The sequence below is a fragment of the Citrus sinensis genome, chromosome 2 (assembly GCF_022201045.2).
Source record: "Citrus sinensis cultivar Valencia sweet orange chromosome 2, DVS_A1.0, whole genome shotgun sequence".
NCBI classification, from domain to species: Eukaryota; Viridiplantae; Streptophyta; class Magnoliopsida; order Sapindales; family Rutaceae; genus Citrus; species Citrus sinensis.
The window spans coordinates 16,615,184-16,631,440 of NC_068557.1; the positions used below are offsets into that span (position 1 = coordinate 16,615,184).

Below are 16,257 nucleotides of genomic sequence, written 5' to 3' on the forward strand. Positions count from 1 at the left end.
GTGTATGGAGGAGGTAACCGAGGGTTATAAAAAATGGTCTCAGAAGCAGCTTTTGTCAGAAGAAGTCAAGCGTTAGGCATTATCCCAAGAGTCCTAAAACCATTGGGCAGTTCGTCTGACTCATCAACTGGAGAAGAGTTAGTTGTCTCAGGTATGCAAGAAAGAATAACTGAAATGCTTAATCACGCTGATACTTTTATTTTCCTTCCAGGAGATCTTGTAACACTAGAGGCACTTATCACACTAGCATCTTGGGCCCATTTGCACATCCACCAGAAACTCATTGGTTTGTTAAATGTCAATAACTTTTATGATGGCTTTATCGCATTTCTTAACCATGCAATAAAAAACTATTTCATTCCCTCTAATGCGAAAAAACTCTTTATTTGTGCTCACACTGCTAATGAGCTACTTGATCTGTTACAAGCTTATAGATCAGAGCTAGACCCTTAGACCTTTGTGTTGGAGCATCCAAATAATGATGGTAATAGTAGGCGCAGTAAGAAGTACAAATTAGATTTAACTCTCCGCCTGTAAATATTTTCTTCTGTGTTGCACCACCCATGTGATGTCTTCTAAACTCGACTTCTTTCTTTTAAAACATTGAGGACAATGTTTCATTCTGATTGGGGGCAGGGAATAGTCGACAATTGTAGAATCTTGGTTAAGTTTTTACTTATTTTTTGTTGTAGAAACTAACTGTTGCTAACGTTTTGTGTTGAAGATGGCTGAATATGGAGTGTAGTGACTCTAGAAACGCATCTTCATCGTTTGAAAAAAAAATAATAATAAAAAATAAAAAAAAGTAAAATAAAAAATTCAAACATTTTCTTTTTCCTTATTAAGTTTTTATGTTCATTTTTCTTCTTCTTTCTCCTCTATAAATATACATTTTCAAACTTTTGAGCCTTTCAAAAAAAAAATCCATTTTCGTTTTCTATTATTTTAAGTGTAACTTTTCTAATTAGTTTTTCTACATCATATTCGCATTTCTGCATGCATATTTTCCTTTCATGCTTAGAATAGGTTGGGGGGTAGAATGTTGTTTAAAAAAAAAATTTGTGTGATTTGTTTTAACATTGGATGACATGATTAATTTCAAATTTTAGTATTTGTATTATCTTTGGTCTTAAGTGATGTTACGCTATGTTTGCTACTTTACATGTTGATGTCGGAGACAAATATGAGTTGCTTAAAGGAATGAACATGTTATAAATAAGTGCCAAGTGAGTTGTTGAGCCTATTATTTTCTTGGAGAGTAACTCTTTTGTCCATTCTCTATACAGCTTAGCAGTTTATTATTTTATACAAGATCTCTAAATTTCTTTTGAGTTAACCCTAAAAAAAAAATTGTAAAATTAAAAAAAAGAAGAAAAAGAAAAAAAAATGTGTGTTGCTACATTGGGAGACCCATCTAACTAGTAGATATGAATGATTATTTAGAGCCCTAAAAGATGATGGAAATGCCATCTTTGATCCGTTTAAGCCTTTCTAGCTATCTCTTTTATTAAATATCTATAGTTAACCCTTTTGAGCCTTTAAAAAAAAAATATTTTCTTTGTTAACTTATCATCTTGACCCACTCCGATTTGGAGTATTACCCGATGTCTTATAAGTTCCATCACCTATTTATGTTTGAGAAAATGTAAATAATTATTTTGTTCAGTGAAATTATGCCAAATAAAAGCAAAAAATAAATAAAACAAAAGTTGTTGTTTCAAAAGAATAAAAATAACAATAATATGTGAAATCCACCTCGCAACTTCCAAAAAAAAAAAAATTCTCTGCATTTTTCTCAAACATATACTTTGTTTTCCTTATTTCCCTTCTTTGTTAGCCATGTCCCTAGCCTACGTTACGTCCTAATAAAATTCCTTCTTGATTTTAAGGAACTATAGTTTAAAGTAAAGCTAGTTATATGGGCTAAAAAGATGTAGTGATGCATAATAATAAAAAAAAGAGATAAATAAAATGGGTTGACTAGCATTTTTGTTTGACTTGAGATCGTATTATTTCTAAGCTGAGGGCATATTTCTTTCATCTTGGTGAGAGCATGTGATATCACTTCTTTATTATTTTCTCTCAATTACCATTCATTGGAGTGACTTTTTTTATTGGGTTTAATTTCTTTGTGAGAGTGTCACTACTTTCAATGAGATTTTGGGGTTTGACATGTCATTCTTGAAAGTAGCTATAACAAAGTCTATTGGGCTGATTCATGTGGGTGTGATGTTTCTTTAGACTGGAGATAATGCTTATACTTTTATTTGATTGCTATCATTAATCTGATTGAATAAACACGAGTGTTTCTATTAAAAAAAAAATCATTTTGGATTTGAATTTTGTTTTCGCTTTATTTGCTAGGGACTAGCAATAAGCTGGTTGTGGGGTGTGTTGAATGTTAGAAAATGCATATTTATAAAGGAGAAAATCATCATTTTACAATTCAAGTCTTACTAACAACCCTTACTTTTATGTATTTAAGCTTCTTGTAATTTAATTATGTGTGTTTTATTTTAATTAAGTATTTTATGTATTTTAGGGGCATCATGGTTATTTCACAATAAACGAGAGATCAGACGGTAAAACGGACATCACTTTTGAACTCAGGACGGTCGAAAACCTTAGGAGGAGCATAAAAGGAAAAATGACACTGTTTACATGTACGGTACTATTCACGTATACGATACTGACAACGTTACTGTTCATGACACTGTTCACATAGACGGATCGATGACGTGGCATTGACCGATGATGTGGCATTGACTGATGAGGCGTCATGATCCTATTGGACTAAAATTCTCATGTACTGTTGATGGTGACGTGACAGCATATCAGTGGACGAAAAATTTCGCGTACGGTACATGCATCACGTAAGATTATTTTCAACCAAACCGCGTCACTGTTCAACCCGGGTCAAACCGTGTTACTATTCATCTGCGTGGTCAAACCGCGTACTTTTGACTGATGACGTAGCGCAATCCTGAGCGTCCAAACTGTTTTTAATCCGATGGCCATGATTTACTCTATGTATCTATAAAAAGGGGGCCTCTCCCCCCTAATTTGACATCTCTGAATCCATTTTTGGGATCCATTTTCTGTAATTCCTTCTCTATTTTGTATTTTCTACGTGTTTTAATAAATTTTCATTTTGCCCCTAGTTGAATTATGAGTGGCTAATTTTCTTTCAAGCTTGGGTTGAAGGTGAAGTCTCAACATGTGTCATGGGCTTTATCTGGTAAATTTATTTTCTTTTCCCCTCTAGTTTTTGTGGATGTTTTGACTTCTCGTCGACAAATAATAATAATCTTGTCTAGATACCGCCTTGGTTACACCGGCTCTCTAGTACAAGGTTATTATTATTTGGCACGATAAGCTCTTAGCACCATATTTATTAGAGCGTGGTTCATGAGGTATGAATTCCCCCCTCATGATTTAATTGGCATTAATAAGGATTATTTAGCCCATGATGCATGTTGATACGGATCCAGATACCCAAATACGTCATCTCAATAGATTTCTCTTCAATTTATTCTCGCCATTTCAATTCCAATTTTAGAATTTATTCTCACCATTTCAATTCCAATTTTAGGATAATCCAAATCATTTTCACCACAAATCCAACCACCCATTTACAAAATTAATTCTACACACAATTAAAATCCACCTCCTCGTGGGATCGACACTCGTCACCATTAGTCTATACTACAATAGATTCTTGCACTTGCGAGTTCAATAAAATTTGCACAACAGTAAACATTAGTTGCTGTAGCCTTTTTTTTAGAAGGAAAGAAACAATTTCATAAATCAAAGAAGAGAACACATATTCGACTTCAACTGGCAATGGTTCCAACCATCCAACAATTTTATTGCTCCTTAAAGCTAACTTAGCTTAGCAATGGGCATGAGCATTGCATGATCTAGGGGTGTGATAGAAGCTGATATTCTGGAAATCTTTGCTAAGACTTTGAATTTCTAAAATCACCCACACAATCTTTGTTCTGCTACCCTTTTTGTTGTTTACTAACTTCACTACCTCTTGACAATCTGACTCCACCATTATGTATTGGAGGGCTGCACTTTTTGCCACCACTAACCCTCATTCAACAGCTTCAGTTTCTGGAATGTAAAGAGTGTGGATTTTATAGCAGCCACTATAACTTTGTTGCATGAGTCTTTAATGACAGTACCCAAGCCGACCATTTGCCTTTCAAAATTAACAGCAACATCACCATTAACTTTGAATGCATTAGCGGGTGGGGGGCTCCAAATTTACTGATTCTTTGATATAGGTTTTGTCTCTAGTTCCGGCCTCAACTGTTTTACTCTTCTGTAAGCCTCCACCAAAGCCTCAGCTCTTGTAATAGTCAGCAGTGGTTCCAACTTTTTTCCTTAAAAAAGATACTTATTCTTGCCATACCAAATAGCCCAACAGATAGCTACCATGATTTCAATGTCTGACTTTGTCAATTTCTTAGCCATCTCAAATATAATATCCAATATGTCTTGGTTAACAGCATCAGGGAAGCATGTTTCAAAGGGGGCATACCTCCATATCTTTTTGGTAACTTTACAGTGTAACAAAGCATGAGCTATGTTTTCCATACCTTGTTTGCAAATTCGACAGGTAGGTTCATGCCGTATCTCTCTTATCCACAAGTTATCAGCAGTAGGCAGTAGGTTTTGAGTTGCTCTCCACATGAAAATTTTTATTTTTTTCGGCAATTGAATGGTCTATAATAGGTTCTAGTGATAAAACCCCTTGGATTAATAGCCAGACTTATCCAGATTCTTAATCTTGAGCGCTAATTGGTATCCGCTTTTTACAGAATAATGCTTTTTTTTATTTTTTTTATCAAAGTGCCTGATAACCTCATCAATTCTTGGTTTTCTAGGAAGCGAAATTCGAAGAATTTCATTTACATCCTCGTCCATAAACTATTGCCTCACCTTCCTTTGATCCTATTGATTTTCATGACTAATGAGCTCTCAGATAGTAGCTTCTGCTGTCACATTTCGAGTTGAGAACGGCTTAAAAGTTTCTGGCCTTGGAATCCAATTGTCTTTATAGATTTGTATATTTTCTCCATTTCTAATCCTCTATCTGATTCCTTTTTGCAGTACTTGTCTTCCCCATAATATAGACCTTTATATGTATGAAGGATTAGAGCCAGCTCAAGCTTGTAAAAAATTAGTATTCTTGTAATATCTAGCCTTCAACACTTTGATGACTAATAATTTCGGAGATTGCAGTAATCCCCACCCTTGCTTGGCCATTAAAGCTCAGTTGAAGCTGGACATTTCTCTAAACCCCGAGGCCTTCTCTGCTCTTGGCATGACTCATCTTTTCCCATCTTGCCCAATGAATTATGTGTTTGTCCTCCTTTGATCTCCACCAAAACTTAGCCATTGTCTTCTGAATATCATCACACAGCCTTAGAGGAAGTTTAAAAACGCTCATTGCATAAGATGGTATCGCTTGAGCCACAACTTTGATAAGAATTTCTTTACCTCCACTTGAGAAAAAACGATGCTGCCAGTTTGCAATCTTGCTTACCACTTTGAGTTTCACCTCATTGAAAAAGCTTGTCTTCTTTCTTCCAACCGTAGATGGTAGACCCATATATTTTTCATGTCTGGATACCACATTAAGTTCGAAAATATTTTTGATTGCTTCAATTTTGTCCCCTGGTATTCTACCACTAAACATTAAGGACGACTTCTCAAAGTTAAAAAGTTGTCCTGAAGCAGCAGTGTATTAATAAAAAATGGCTTTTAGATTCTTACAACTATCAACTGAAGCTTTGGTGAACACAAGGCTGTCATCCGCAAAGAGTAAATGTGAGATAATGAGCTCTTTCCTAAATTTTAGACCTTGAATGAGGTGATTATACTCTGCATGCAGCAACATGTTGGAGAAGGCCTCTGCACACAAAATGAACATATATGGAGACAACGGGCATCCTTGTCTATGGCCTCGTTGGGGGAGAATCATCCCTTTTGGATTTCCATTAATAATTACAGAGAAAGATGATATAGTGATACAATTCATAACCAACTCTACCTATCTATTTAGAAATCCTAATCTTATCATTATGTGCTTAAAAAAATCCCATTCCGTTCTATCATATGCTTTGCTAATGTCCAACTTTAAAGCCACTAACTCATTTCTTTTCCCTTTGCTGTGCCTAATTTTATGAAGGCATTCATAGCCAATAATGATATTGTCAGTAATAAGCCTATTGGGTATGAATGCACTCTAATTTAGTGAAATAATCTAGGCAATGATAGGCTTTATTCTATTAGCTATAGTCTTAGCAATAATTCTATAAATTACATTACAAAGACTAATTGGTCTGAATTCTGTAACTTTCCTAGGCTTGTGAACCTTTGGAATTAAAGCAATGCAAGTGTGGTTTAACTGAGATAAGGTACCTTGCTCATTCAGAATATGCAGGCAAGTTTCGATTACTCCACCTCCCACTGTTTGCCAATGCTTTTGAAAAAATATCATAGGGAATCCATCCGGTCCAAGGGCCTTTGTTGGGCACATTTGGTTCAGAGCATTTGATATCTCATCGGCTGTGAAAGGCTACTCCAGCATGTTCTTCATGTCTTGAGCCACTTTTGGCATCAGTCCCACCAAAGCAGTGTCTATTTGGTCTTGACTTGTTCTTAAAGAGGTAAAGATCTCTTGAAAATACTCACAGAATTCTACTTCCACTTCAACGATATTCTCTATCCAGTTTCCTTGTCCATCTTTGATTCCCCAAATCTTGTTCTTCATTTTCCTTACTGAAGCTTTAGCATGAAAGAACTTCGTTTTTTATCTCCTTCCTTAAGCCAATTAGCCTTCGATCTTTACTTTCAATACATTTCTTCATCAATCAACAAATTATTGATTTTCTTTTCCAATCTTCTAATCTCATCACCACTGCCATAATGCTCAAAATTCTGTTTTACCCTTTCCAGCTGCTTAATTGATCTCTTTAATTCTTTTTCTCGTCCTCCGAATTCCTGCTTACTCCACTATTTAAGTTTAGCCATAGAGTTTTTGGCTAATTTTTGAAATTGAAGTACCTGATTTCCATATTTCTAGTTATCACAATTACTCCACTCATCTTGAACAATACTCTTACACATATTGTAGGCACTCCATATGTCTTCGTAGTGCATAACTCTCACCTTTTCCTCTCTTTTGAACTTCCATTAGCACTTTCTACAACAACAGAAAATTGTCCAATCTCTCGTCAATAAGATGGGGACCAAATCGATGATTGGACCAAGTAAAATGGTAACCTTTGCAGCTTAAGTCTACTAAGTTACAATCTTGAATAGTTTCTCTAAAACTGATCACCATGTTCAAATTTTGGTCCTGGTCACCACACTTCTCCTTTGGATCTAAAATTTCGTTAAAGTCACCAAAGCACAACCACGAAAGGTTAAACAAACTTGACAATCTTCGAAGAAGTGTCCATGTGTATTGTTGCTACATATTTCTGGGTGTCTGTAGATCCCTGTGCATCTCCATTGCTTTCCATTTTCAGATTGGATAACAACGTATATATGGTGAACCTCACTACTCCAACATAATGCTAACCCTCCACCTAAGCCATTTCTATTTACTGCAAAACCATTATCAATACTCAGTCATTTACGCTCTTACCTCGCTTGCACAGCCATTAATTTATTTTCACAAAAAAACAAAATATGAGGTTTGTGTGTTTGGAGAATTTGCTTCACCTCTATGCACGTCCAGGTATTCCCCAAACCCCAGACGTTCCAACTTAGATTTTTCATGACAGCCCCACCGATATGTCTTCTTCCATTGCTGTCGCATCCTCCGCGATTATGTTTTCAAGCTGCTCCCAGCTCAATTTGAGATTTATTGAAGGGGAATGTGTCTGAATGTTGTTAGTTAATGGGTAAAATTGACTCATCCCTTTTGATCTTTTCTTTTCTAGACTTGGTTCATCATTCTCATTTCTAGGCCTTTTAGTTCCAGGCGGGTTAGCTATTCTGTCTCTTTTGCTTAATTGGTTCCTGGCTTGAAACTTCCATTTTCTCCCTTTGGTCTCTCGTTTAAGATTCCTCAGCCTACTCATCGTTCCTTCCTTGTTGTTTCCTTTTGGACACTGTATAGGCTATTGGTGAACCAATTCGGTAGCATTCTCTTTCTCGCTTTCAAATTCAGTATTTTTCCCTCATTATTTCCCTCCTTTTCGTACAAGGTTCTCATCGAGCCTATAGTGTCTGCTATGCTAGCTTGCGTTTTGCAGTCTGTCACCTGCTACCTCAATCCTTTAAAACTTTGCATTGATTGCGCTCTGCCACCTGGTTTACTCCTATTTGTTCTGCATTTTTGTTTTTCCCAACACAAGTTGCCTCTGAACCGCTACCTCGAACCAAGCTAGAGTGCTATTGTTGCAATTGTTGCTGCCTTGAGGTTGTAGGTGGGGAACTTGGTTTTCGGTGCTCATTGTTCCATTTCTCCTTGTCCCTGTTGAACTTTGCTCTTTCAGCTGCAATTTTGGCTTTTAACTAGCTACCATATGGCAAGTTCTCATTTGGATGTCCTTGATATTTAAGACATTCTCTGTATTGGTGTCCTAAAATACCACAGCAAAAACAAAAGTTCGGCAATCTCTCATACACTACCGCCATCAAAATCTTCTTTTCTCCTTTTGCTTCAATAAACAAGATCTTTTTAAAAGGCTGCGTTATATCTACCAAATTTCTCAGTTGAGCAAATATTCCAATACATTCCCCATCTTCGTTAGTTTTAATCTCCTTAACTTCTCCAATCTTTTCCCACAATTTTTGGACTGCACTTTTATGCATACACATAATAGACACATTATGGATTTGTACCCAAAAGGATGCATGTGTGAAGGACTACTCGTTGATATTTCCAATACCTTTCGGTTCAGGAATCATTATCAGTGCTCCTGCAAAATGCCAAGGCCTGCCTATGAACACTCTTTTCTTTTCTTCCTCAGAATTAAACTTGAAGATAAAGACATTATTGCCTGCACTTTCCACTTTAAATTCTTTTATTGATCTCCACACTTGTTGCATCACAACTCTCAATCCTTCTATACTGACTCCTTTGTTAAGCATGATTTTACCCACCAAACAATTAGCCGCAATCTTAAGTCCCTTTTCCTCCATGCTCCCAAAGAAATCAATCCTATCATTCTCTTCTTCTTGTAGAGTTATTGCACTGCACCTTCATATAAGTTCTTCTGTATCCATAACTTAACGACTAAAAGGCTAGCTGTGAAGATTCTTATACCAACCGCAAACAGCCACTCCATTTAATTACTACCAATGTTAATACCTCACCAACCCGCAGTTCCTACTTTTGTTATTTCATATATGTTAAAGGAATAAGAGAAACCACTCAACAAGTGAGTGACAGATAGAGTCATAACAACTCATTTACCTTCCATTCTCAATACTTCTTTCAGAGAGAAAGAGAGCATTGTAGAAGGAAGACCCAAAGGCACTAGCTGTTGTAGCTTAGAAGTTATGTTAATATGATTTTTCACTTGTATAATGAAAAATTTATTATATCTTTAATTATTTTGTCAAAATTATTATTTAAAATTTATATTTACTATTTATTATTAACTTTTGTTTTACATTTACAATTTTTATTTTTCATAGCAGCTGTAACTTAAAATTTACAATACCTCAATCCCAATAAGAAGTTAAGCTATATAGACAACTTGCGGTACAACAAAATGCATAAAGAGTCACATTAAAAATAACTATCACATTTAAGGCTTAGAAACATTGTCCATATGATGCCGACATAGTAATGCACTAACAATCCTTTTTTTTTCTTTTTCAGAAAAATTCAAAACACAATGAATCAAATATGCTCATCTCATTAATACGAGTAGAACTCAGCCAACAACCATTGAGACAACACAGTCCATAAATATTGAATGAAATTAAATGTTATTTGCCATAAATATGATCAAACCAAATACATAGCCATACATTTAACATTTATTTTTTTGTTTTTAATTTTGATTTAAAATTTAAAATACTTTTAACTTTTAATTCAACCATAAAGTAATAATTATTATTTAAGATTACATTAAAATGGTTGTGGGCTTGTACAATGTATGAGTTACAAAATGCCAATCCAATTCAACTGGATTCTAAATCGTGTCCACATCATGATCATAATTCATACTAAAAAGTTAGTTCTAGAGTTAACAATTATCCAAGTCTTATATATTTTATCTCTAGAACAAATATTAGCTAATGTGAGATAATTTTTAAGTTTATCTTAAAAAAATTGTCATACTACAAAGCTCTACCATCAAAATAAATTTTTTAAAAAATTATTTTAGCAATGATGTCATAATTTTATGCTATTAGTTGTACCTTTCTAAACTCTTGTCTAAAAAAAATAATACCCTTTTTTAGCCTATTATAATATTTTACTTCTGATTTTGAGACCATGTATTATTAATTGTTTTGACCTTTAGTAAAAGGTTTGTTTTCCTCTTTAAAAAGAATGTAGAATGGACTCTAAATCAAGTTGGGAAATTTACACCAATAATCATAAAAATTTTGACTTTTTCCATCTTAACCCCCCAAACAAACTTCTATCAATATTAGCCATAAAAAAGCCTTTGAGACCAAAATACCCCTCTCTCTCATCTCTCCCCCGACAATCTCTCTTTCTCCCATCTCTCCCAAATCGAAGAACCAAGCTTTGCAAACAATCTCAATTGGTTTATTCTGGAATATGGGCAATACCAGAAAAGGCTGTTGTACTTGGAGTTGAACCACCTGAGTGAAGCTTGTCACGGAAAGGAAGCTCCAATGAAGGATCAGTACCTGAAGAGAGAAGAAACTTTATGTTGGCAGGACCTAGAAGAGTTAGCTTTGATGCTTGGGATGCTAGAGATGGACAAAAGACTGTTACGAACTGGTCATTCTCATTTAATCCGAGGCCTTTCAATATTAAAGAACATGTTTTGATCACCATTTTCGCTAGCTATGGAGATAGTGGTGTTTATGTTGTCCATATTATTGCAATGCTCAGGGCTTTCTATAAAAGAAGTATACATCCGGTAGCGATCTTGTTGCTTGCACTAACAACTCAGGTATATTTACAATTTTACATTAGTACTACAGTTACAAAACATTCTAAAATTTTCTCAACTTTGATTTTTATATTTTGTTTTGGGCAATTCAGATGCTTGGTTATGGGTGGGCTGGTATATTCAGAAGATACCTCGTGGACTCTCCATATATGTGGTGGCCAGCAAACTTGGTTCAAGTTTCTCTATTCAGGTGCTCATTCATCTTCCAAATTCCACCATTTTTTGAACTTGAAGCAACACGATGCATTTATTCAATCTGTTAAAAAAAAAAATTGCAGGGCACTACATGAAAAAGAGAAGAGGCCAAAGGGAAGACTTACCAGGATACAATTCTTTTTCGTGGTGTTTGTATCGAGTTTTGCTTATTATATCATCCCAGGATACCTTTTCCCTTCCCTTACTGCTCTTTCTTTTGTTTGCTGGATATGGAAAAGATCTGTCACAGCTCAACAGATAGGTTCAGGACTGAGTGGCTTAGGCATTGGTGCTATTGGAATCGACTAGTCTACGGTTTCTAGCTTTTTGGGAAGTCCATTAGCGACACCATTGTTTGCCATTGTCAATACTTTAGTTGGTTTTGCCTTAGTCATGTACATTCTTCTTCCCATCTTTTACTGGAACAACGTATACGAAGCCAAACGATTTCCCATTTTTGGTGCTACCACTTTACGTTGGCAGGTCCAAAATTGCCTGTCGCACCAAGTTTTGGTGCGACTGGCAATCTGTCTCACCAAGCTTCGTGTGACAGGCAGTCTGTCGTCAGATTCACTCACGACTCGCAATTCCGAAACTCTCGATCAATTTCAAAAAATAACTCATACCACTATGTGATGCCGATTAGTGTTGGATCCGGATAAATTATGATCGGATTTCACTTTTATCGTTGCCTTTTGCCGTCGCTGTTGGTTGATGATTCAAGAGTGGAAAGCTGTCTTTGGTTTGACGAAAGGGGAGAAAGAAAGTTGCTTTTGGCTTGTAAAGAAGGATAATTTGGGGAGAAAAGCATGTGTTTGGCTAATGTTGATAGAAAAAAGTTGAGAGGATTAATTGTGAAAATAACAAAAGTTTTATGGTAATTTTTGTAAATTTCCCAATCAAGTTGGATTCATTATGATACGACAAGACAAATTTGATAGCCAACCAAAACTTCAGGTATATTTGATAAATTAATAATATTTGGTTACCCACAACTTAACTCATCCTTAACATGAGAAAAATTGTGAAGGTGTGGTATGTGAAAATGTCACATTACCCTTTAAAAACGTTCATTGTCTTTCAACATTTGTATACCTAAGTTGAAGTAAAATCCATAATTCATAATTATCCACATGATAAAAAGATTTTTGACGGACAAACTCTTAGATACTAGAGATCTCAAAATTTAAGTGTTAACTTCCTAACTTGAGTTTCAACTAAAGTAATAATTTATCTATGTGGTTAATAACAAATATTATGTGGTTAATAACTAACCTAATGTGGTCGTTATAAATAAATTTTTTCATCAATTAAGACTTAAATTGTAAATCAAATATTGAAACTGCCAAAGTTATCCAAGATTTTAATCCAGAGGCTTTTTTCCCCTCTTTTTTGATGGGTTAATATAGAAGCTTAGAACATAGAAGGACTCGCTAGTACTGTAATATATAATTAACAAAATTAAGTAGAGAGATATATCTTTTCAAAAAAAAAAAGTAGAGAGATATATAAAAAGAATTGGGCCTTAATCTAGCAGAGTCCTAGCAATGCATTTAAAGCCCAAGCCAGTGGGTGCTTCTAGGTGGCGCCGTACACAGCTTCGTAATATTTCCCGTAGCAATTACAACTTTTCACTTAGAACAAATCAGTAGTATACATCATTATCAAAAGCCTGTTAGCAGACTCAACATATAGAAATGGAATAACTATATATTAGCAGACTCAACATCTAGAAATGGAATAACTATATATATATATATATTATCTCAGTAGACAGTAGAGTTGTTCGATAGACAATTAATTAATACAACTTCTAAGGCCATAAGATAATTTCTCCATCAAGAAATGGGGAGTGAACAGATGCAAATCCAGGATCGGCCGGCAACAAGCTGGGTGCCTGAAAATCATTGGAAATATATAAATTGTAGAAATTATCAGAATAGAACGGCTCGGTCCAGAAACTTCCACTGGTGTCCGCATATGGATGAAAAACAGCCTCATTATTATTGTCAAGAATCAACTCATCAGTGGTATTTGTATTTTTTCCAACTGAGGTAATATCTGTGGTCATGGACAAGGAGGAAATCTGGTCACTTGATGAAGAAGAGCTTTCAAGAATTGGAGGAATAATGTCGACAAGATTTGATTCTTGCACTGGGTTGGCTTCAGTGTCATCATGATTGTATATTTCAGGATCTTTTCGTTTTGGGGTATCTTTGGCTCCATTAGTATTGGTGATTGAATTTCGTTTCAAGCGTTTCTTGAGGCTTGTGTGCCAGTGGTTTTTGATCTCATTGTCAGTTCTTCCCGGTAACTGGGCAGCAATCGCGGACCATCTGCACATAAAGGAACCCTATTGCATGAGTCATCTCTTATAACACTACATGCAATTCAGTAGCATTTGAGTATTTTCATTACGCATCAAAAAGTGCTTATTCGATGCCTTAATTTACGTTGTTCTTAATATTGGCTTAATTATACCTACTTAATTTACGTTGTTCTTAATTTTCATTAATTCTGCTTACTTTTACTCGTTTAATGCGGGACAATATGCAAAAAGATGCAACCTTTACTACTTGGAGGAACATATATAGAACCAGATCAAATATTTCAAAGAAATTACCTAGAATTGATTCATCCAACATTTTTAGATATATGTGTATTGAAGCGTGTATATAATTACATTAAAATTGATTCCATGGTGAAATATTTATTTAATTAAACATGTATTGTTGTCATTTGAAAGATCATCATTTAATCAAACTTCGACATAAAATATATATTGATCTTCATTTTTATTTGTTACAATTTATTTTTCCTTGATCTCTATAATAATTTTATTATAGAATACGGGTTAGGGCATACCTATTTCCCAGTGACTCGTGTAGTCTGATGATTATATCTTCTTCTTCTTTGGTGTAATTCCCTCTTTTGATATTAGGCCTCAAGTAATTCATCCACCTCAATCTGCAGCTCTTCCCACACCTTGCCAGACCTGAAAAATCGAACAAACTTATGAGCAATTAAGTCTTTCAACTAAAAGATGTCGTATACAAATTTTGAAATGTGGGGAACTGATTCAAGTTTAATAATCCATGAAAAACTCGAAGAAAAGAATAATGTATTAACTTAACGAACCCACTCTTAATTAACTAAATTGAAGTTCTTATGTCAATCTATATATGTATGCTATAAATATTAGAAATCATTAAATTAAGAAACCCAGATGATGAAATCCATTAAGTATTCTAATAACCGTACTTAAAAACTTAAAACTTGATAATTTTAATTTGTTACCTGCATACTTAGGAAGCTGGCGCCAGTTCCAGTAGCCATACTTAGTCACATAAGCTATTAGCTTTCTATCTTCTTCAGGTGTCCATGTTCCCTTCTTCAGTCCTGTTTTATCACAGCAAGGTGTCCTCACCATCTTGATCTCCTTTAAATTTTCCTATATCTGCAATTATAGTATCTTGCAGACAAATGGTAACCTCAGAGTTTGCTATTTATACCACAACTGATGAGTTAACTATATATTGGAAACTCAAAACGTGTTTCACACCATATATCATATTGTAAACCTATTTTTTACGGTTACATCTATGTCATACCATGTACCACTTGCATTTAACAAACCGAGTCCATTTTCCAAAAGTGGAGGCTCCACATGAAAACAACAAGGAAGCAGGTGCATTAATGCTTCCAAATAGGATTTGCCACGTAAGAAACATAATTTGATTCATCTTTTGTGTGTGGCTAAAATTTTCTCTGAATACCTTCCTGGGATTTGATTGATATTTTTAGAAGCATATAAATACGGAGTAAACATTTGTTTAGGCTTTATAATTTGACTTAAATATTTATTTATTTTTTTTATTTTAAGATATTGTTATTGTTGAATATGTTATATTTTTATCTTTATTTTATCTTTTTTTTACAGTAATACTTTTTCAACAGTATTTTTGGGATATTAATAATAATAAAAAAGATAATTTTTCAAATTGACTTTAAAAGTAATATAAAAATTTATTCAAACTTTTATATTATTATTTTTACTTTTAGGATTAATTGATAAATTGATTTTTTTATATAATAATTATTAGTAAGATATTATAATGATACTAAACATTACTCTAAGTTGGTTGATATGAATTTATTTATAAATAATTATTAGTAAGATTGTTGTACAAGTACAAAAAATATAAGTTCTTTTACCACTCATATTCATTGGTTAATTTGTTAATTAACCTCTTTTATAAATAACTTAATTAATGTTAAGAGTATTCTTGCAAGCATATTGTCGTAAAAGAAAAGATAAAGTAAAGATAAAAATTTAATATATATAACTGCAAGAGCTTTTGTAATTTTTAAAAAATATAAGACATAAACTGATACTTAAATTAAAAAATAGAAATTCAACAAGTATTTAAACAAAATACCATGTACGTATTTCATGAATCACACATATTCACATAATTATGGGGCTGGCACATGGGAAAGCTATTAATTAATTAATTATTTCACAGTCTATAGTTAGGTCAAAGTCAATCTTTTTCCAGTCCAATTATTTTTCATTATTCGTCAATGTTCTCGTTCCATATGAACACAATAAGCTTTCTTGCATACTAACTTGAGGTCAAAGTCGATGCTTTATATAAATTGTGACAACATACGCAAGTTACACCCATGACAAAAAATGGTGTAGCTATTTTTAAACTCTATTTATCGAATGAAAAGGAAAAAAAATTAAAATTAGAATTTCTAAGATTTCATTATTTAGCATTGAGATGTTTTGGGTTCGTGGTTTTCATATATTCTGCAACTGTTCGTGAAATAAAACTACTACTTGTTAAACAAATTAAATATAGGATTATGTGCCAATTTTTTTTATCAATATTAATTATTATACTTTCGAAATTAAGCTGAATTGCAA

At 34.1% G+C, this 16,257-nt stretch overlaps 3 protein-coding genes across 3 annotated transcripts; 1 reads left to right on the top strand and 2 right to left on the bottom strand.

Annotated features, from left to right (window-relative positions):
* Positions 1–5,305: 5,305 nt before the first annotated feature.
* LOC107175797 (uncharacterized) lies at positions 5,306–9,171 on the bottom strand. Its single transcript, XM_015527555.1, has 2 exons — positions 8,919–9,171; positions 5,306–5,742 (listed from the first exon to the last, which is right to left on the bottom strand). Exons 1-2 carry the CDS (start codon positions 9,169–9,171, stop codon positions 5,306–5,308), a joined length of 690 nt encoding a protein of 229 aa, XP_015383041.1.
* Positions 9,172–10,880: 1,709 nt separating this feature from the next.
* LOC127900299 (oligopeptide transporter 1-like) lies at positions 10,881–11,633 on the top strand. Its single transcript, XM_052434925.1, has 3 exons — positions 10,881–11,129; positions 11,222–11,319; positions 11,408–11,633. The coding sequence occupies exons 1-3, from the start codon at positions 10,881–10,883 to the stop codon at positions 11,631–11,633; spliced, it is 573 nt and encodes a 190-aa protein (XP_052290885.1).
* A 1,243-nt stretch (positions 11,634–12,876) lies between these two features.
* Positions 12,877–14,834, bottom strand: LOC102630502 (transcription factor MYB15-like). Its single transcript, XM_006469747.4, has 3 exons — positions 14,622–14,834; positions 14,190–14,319; positions 12,877–13,660 (listed from the first exon to the last, which is right to left on the bottom strand). Exons 1-3 carry the CDS (start codon positions 14,752–14,754, stop codon positions 13,138–13,140), a joined length of 786 nt encoding a protein of 261 aa, XP_006469810.1. The 5' UTR covers positions 14,755–14,834; the 3' UTR covers positions 12,877–13,137.
* Positions 14,835–16,257: the final 1,423 nt, after the last annotated feature.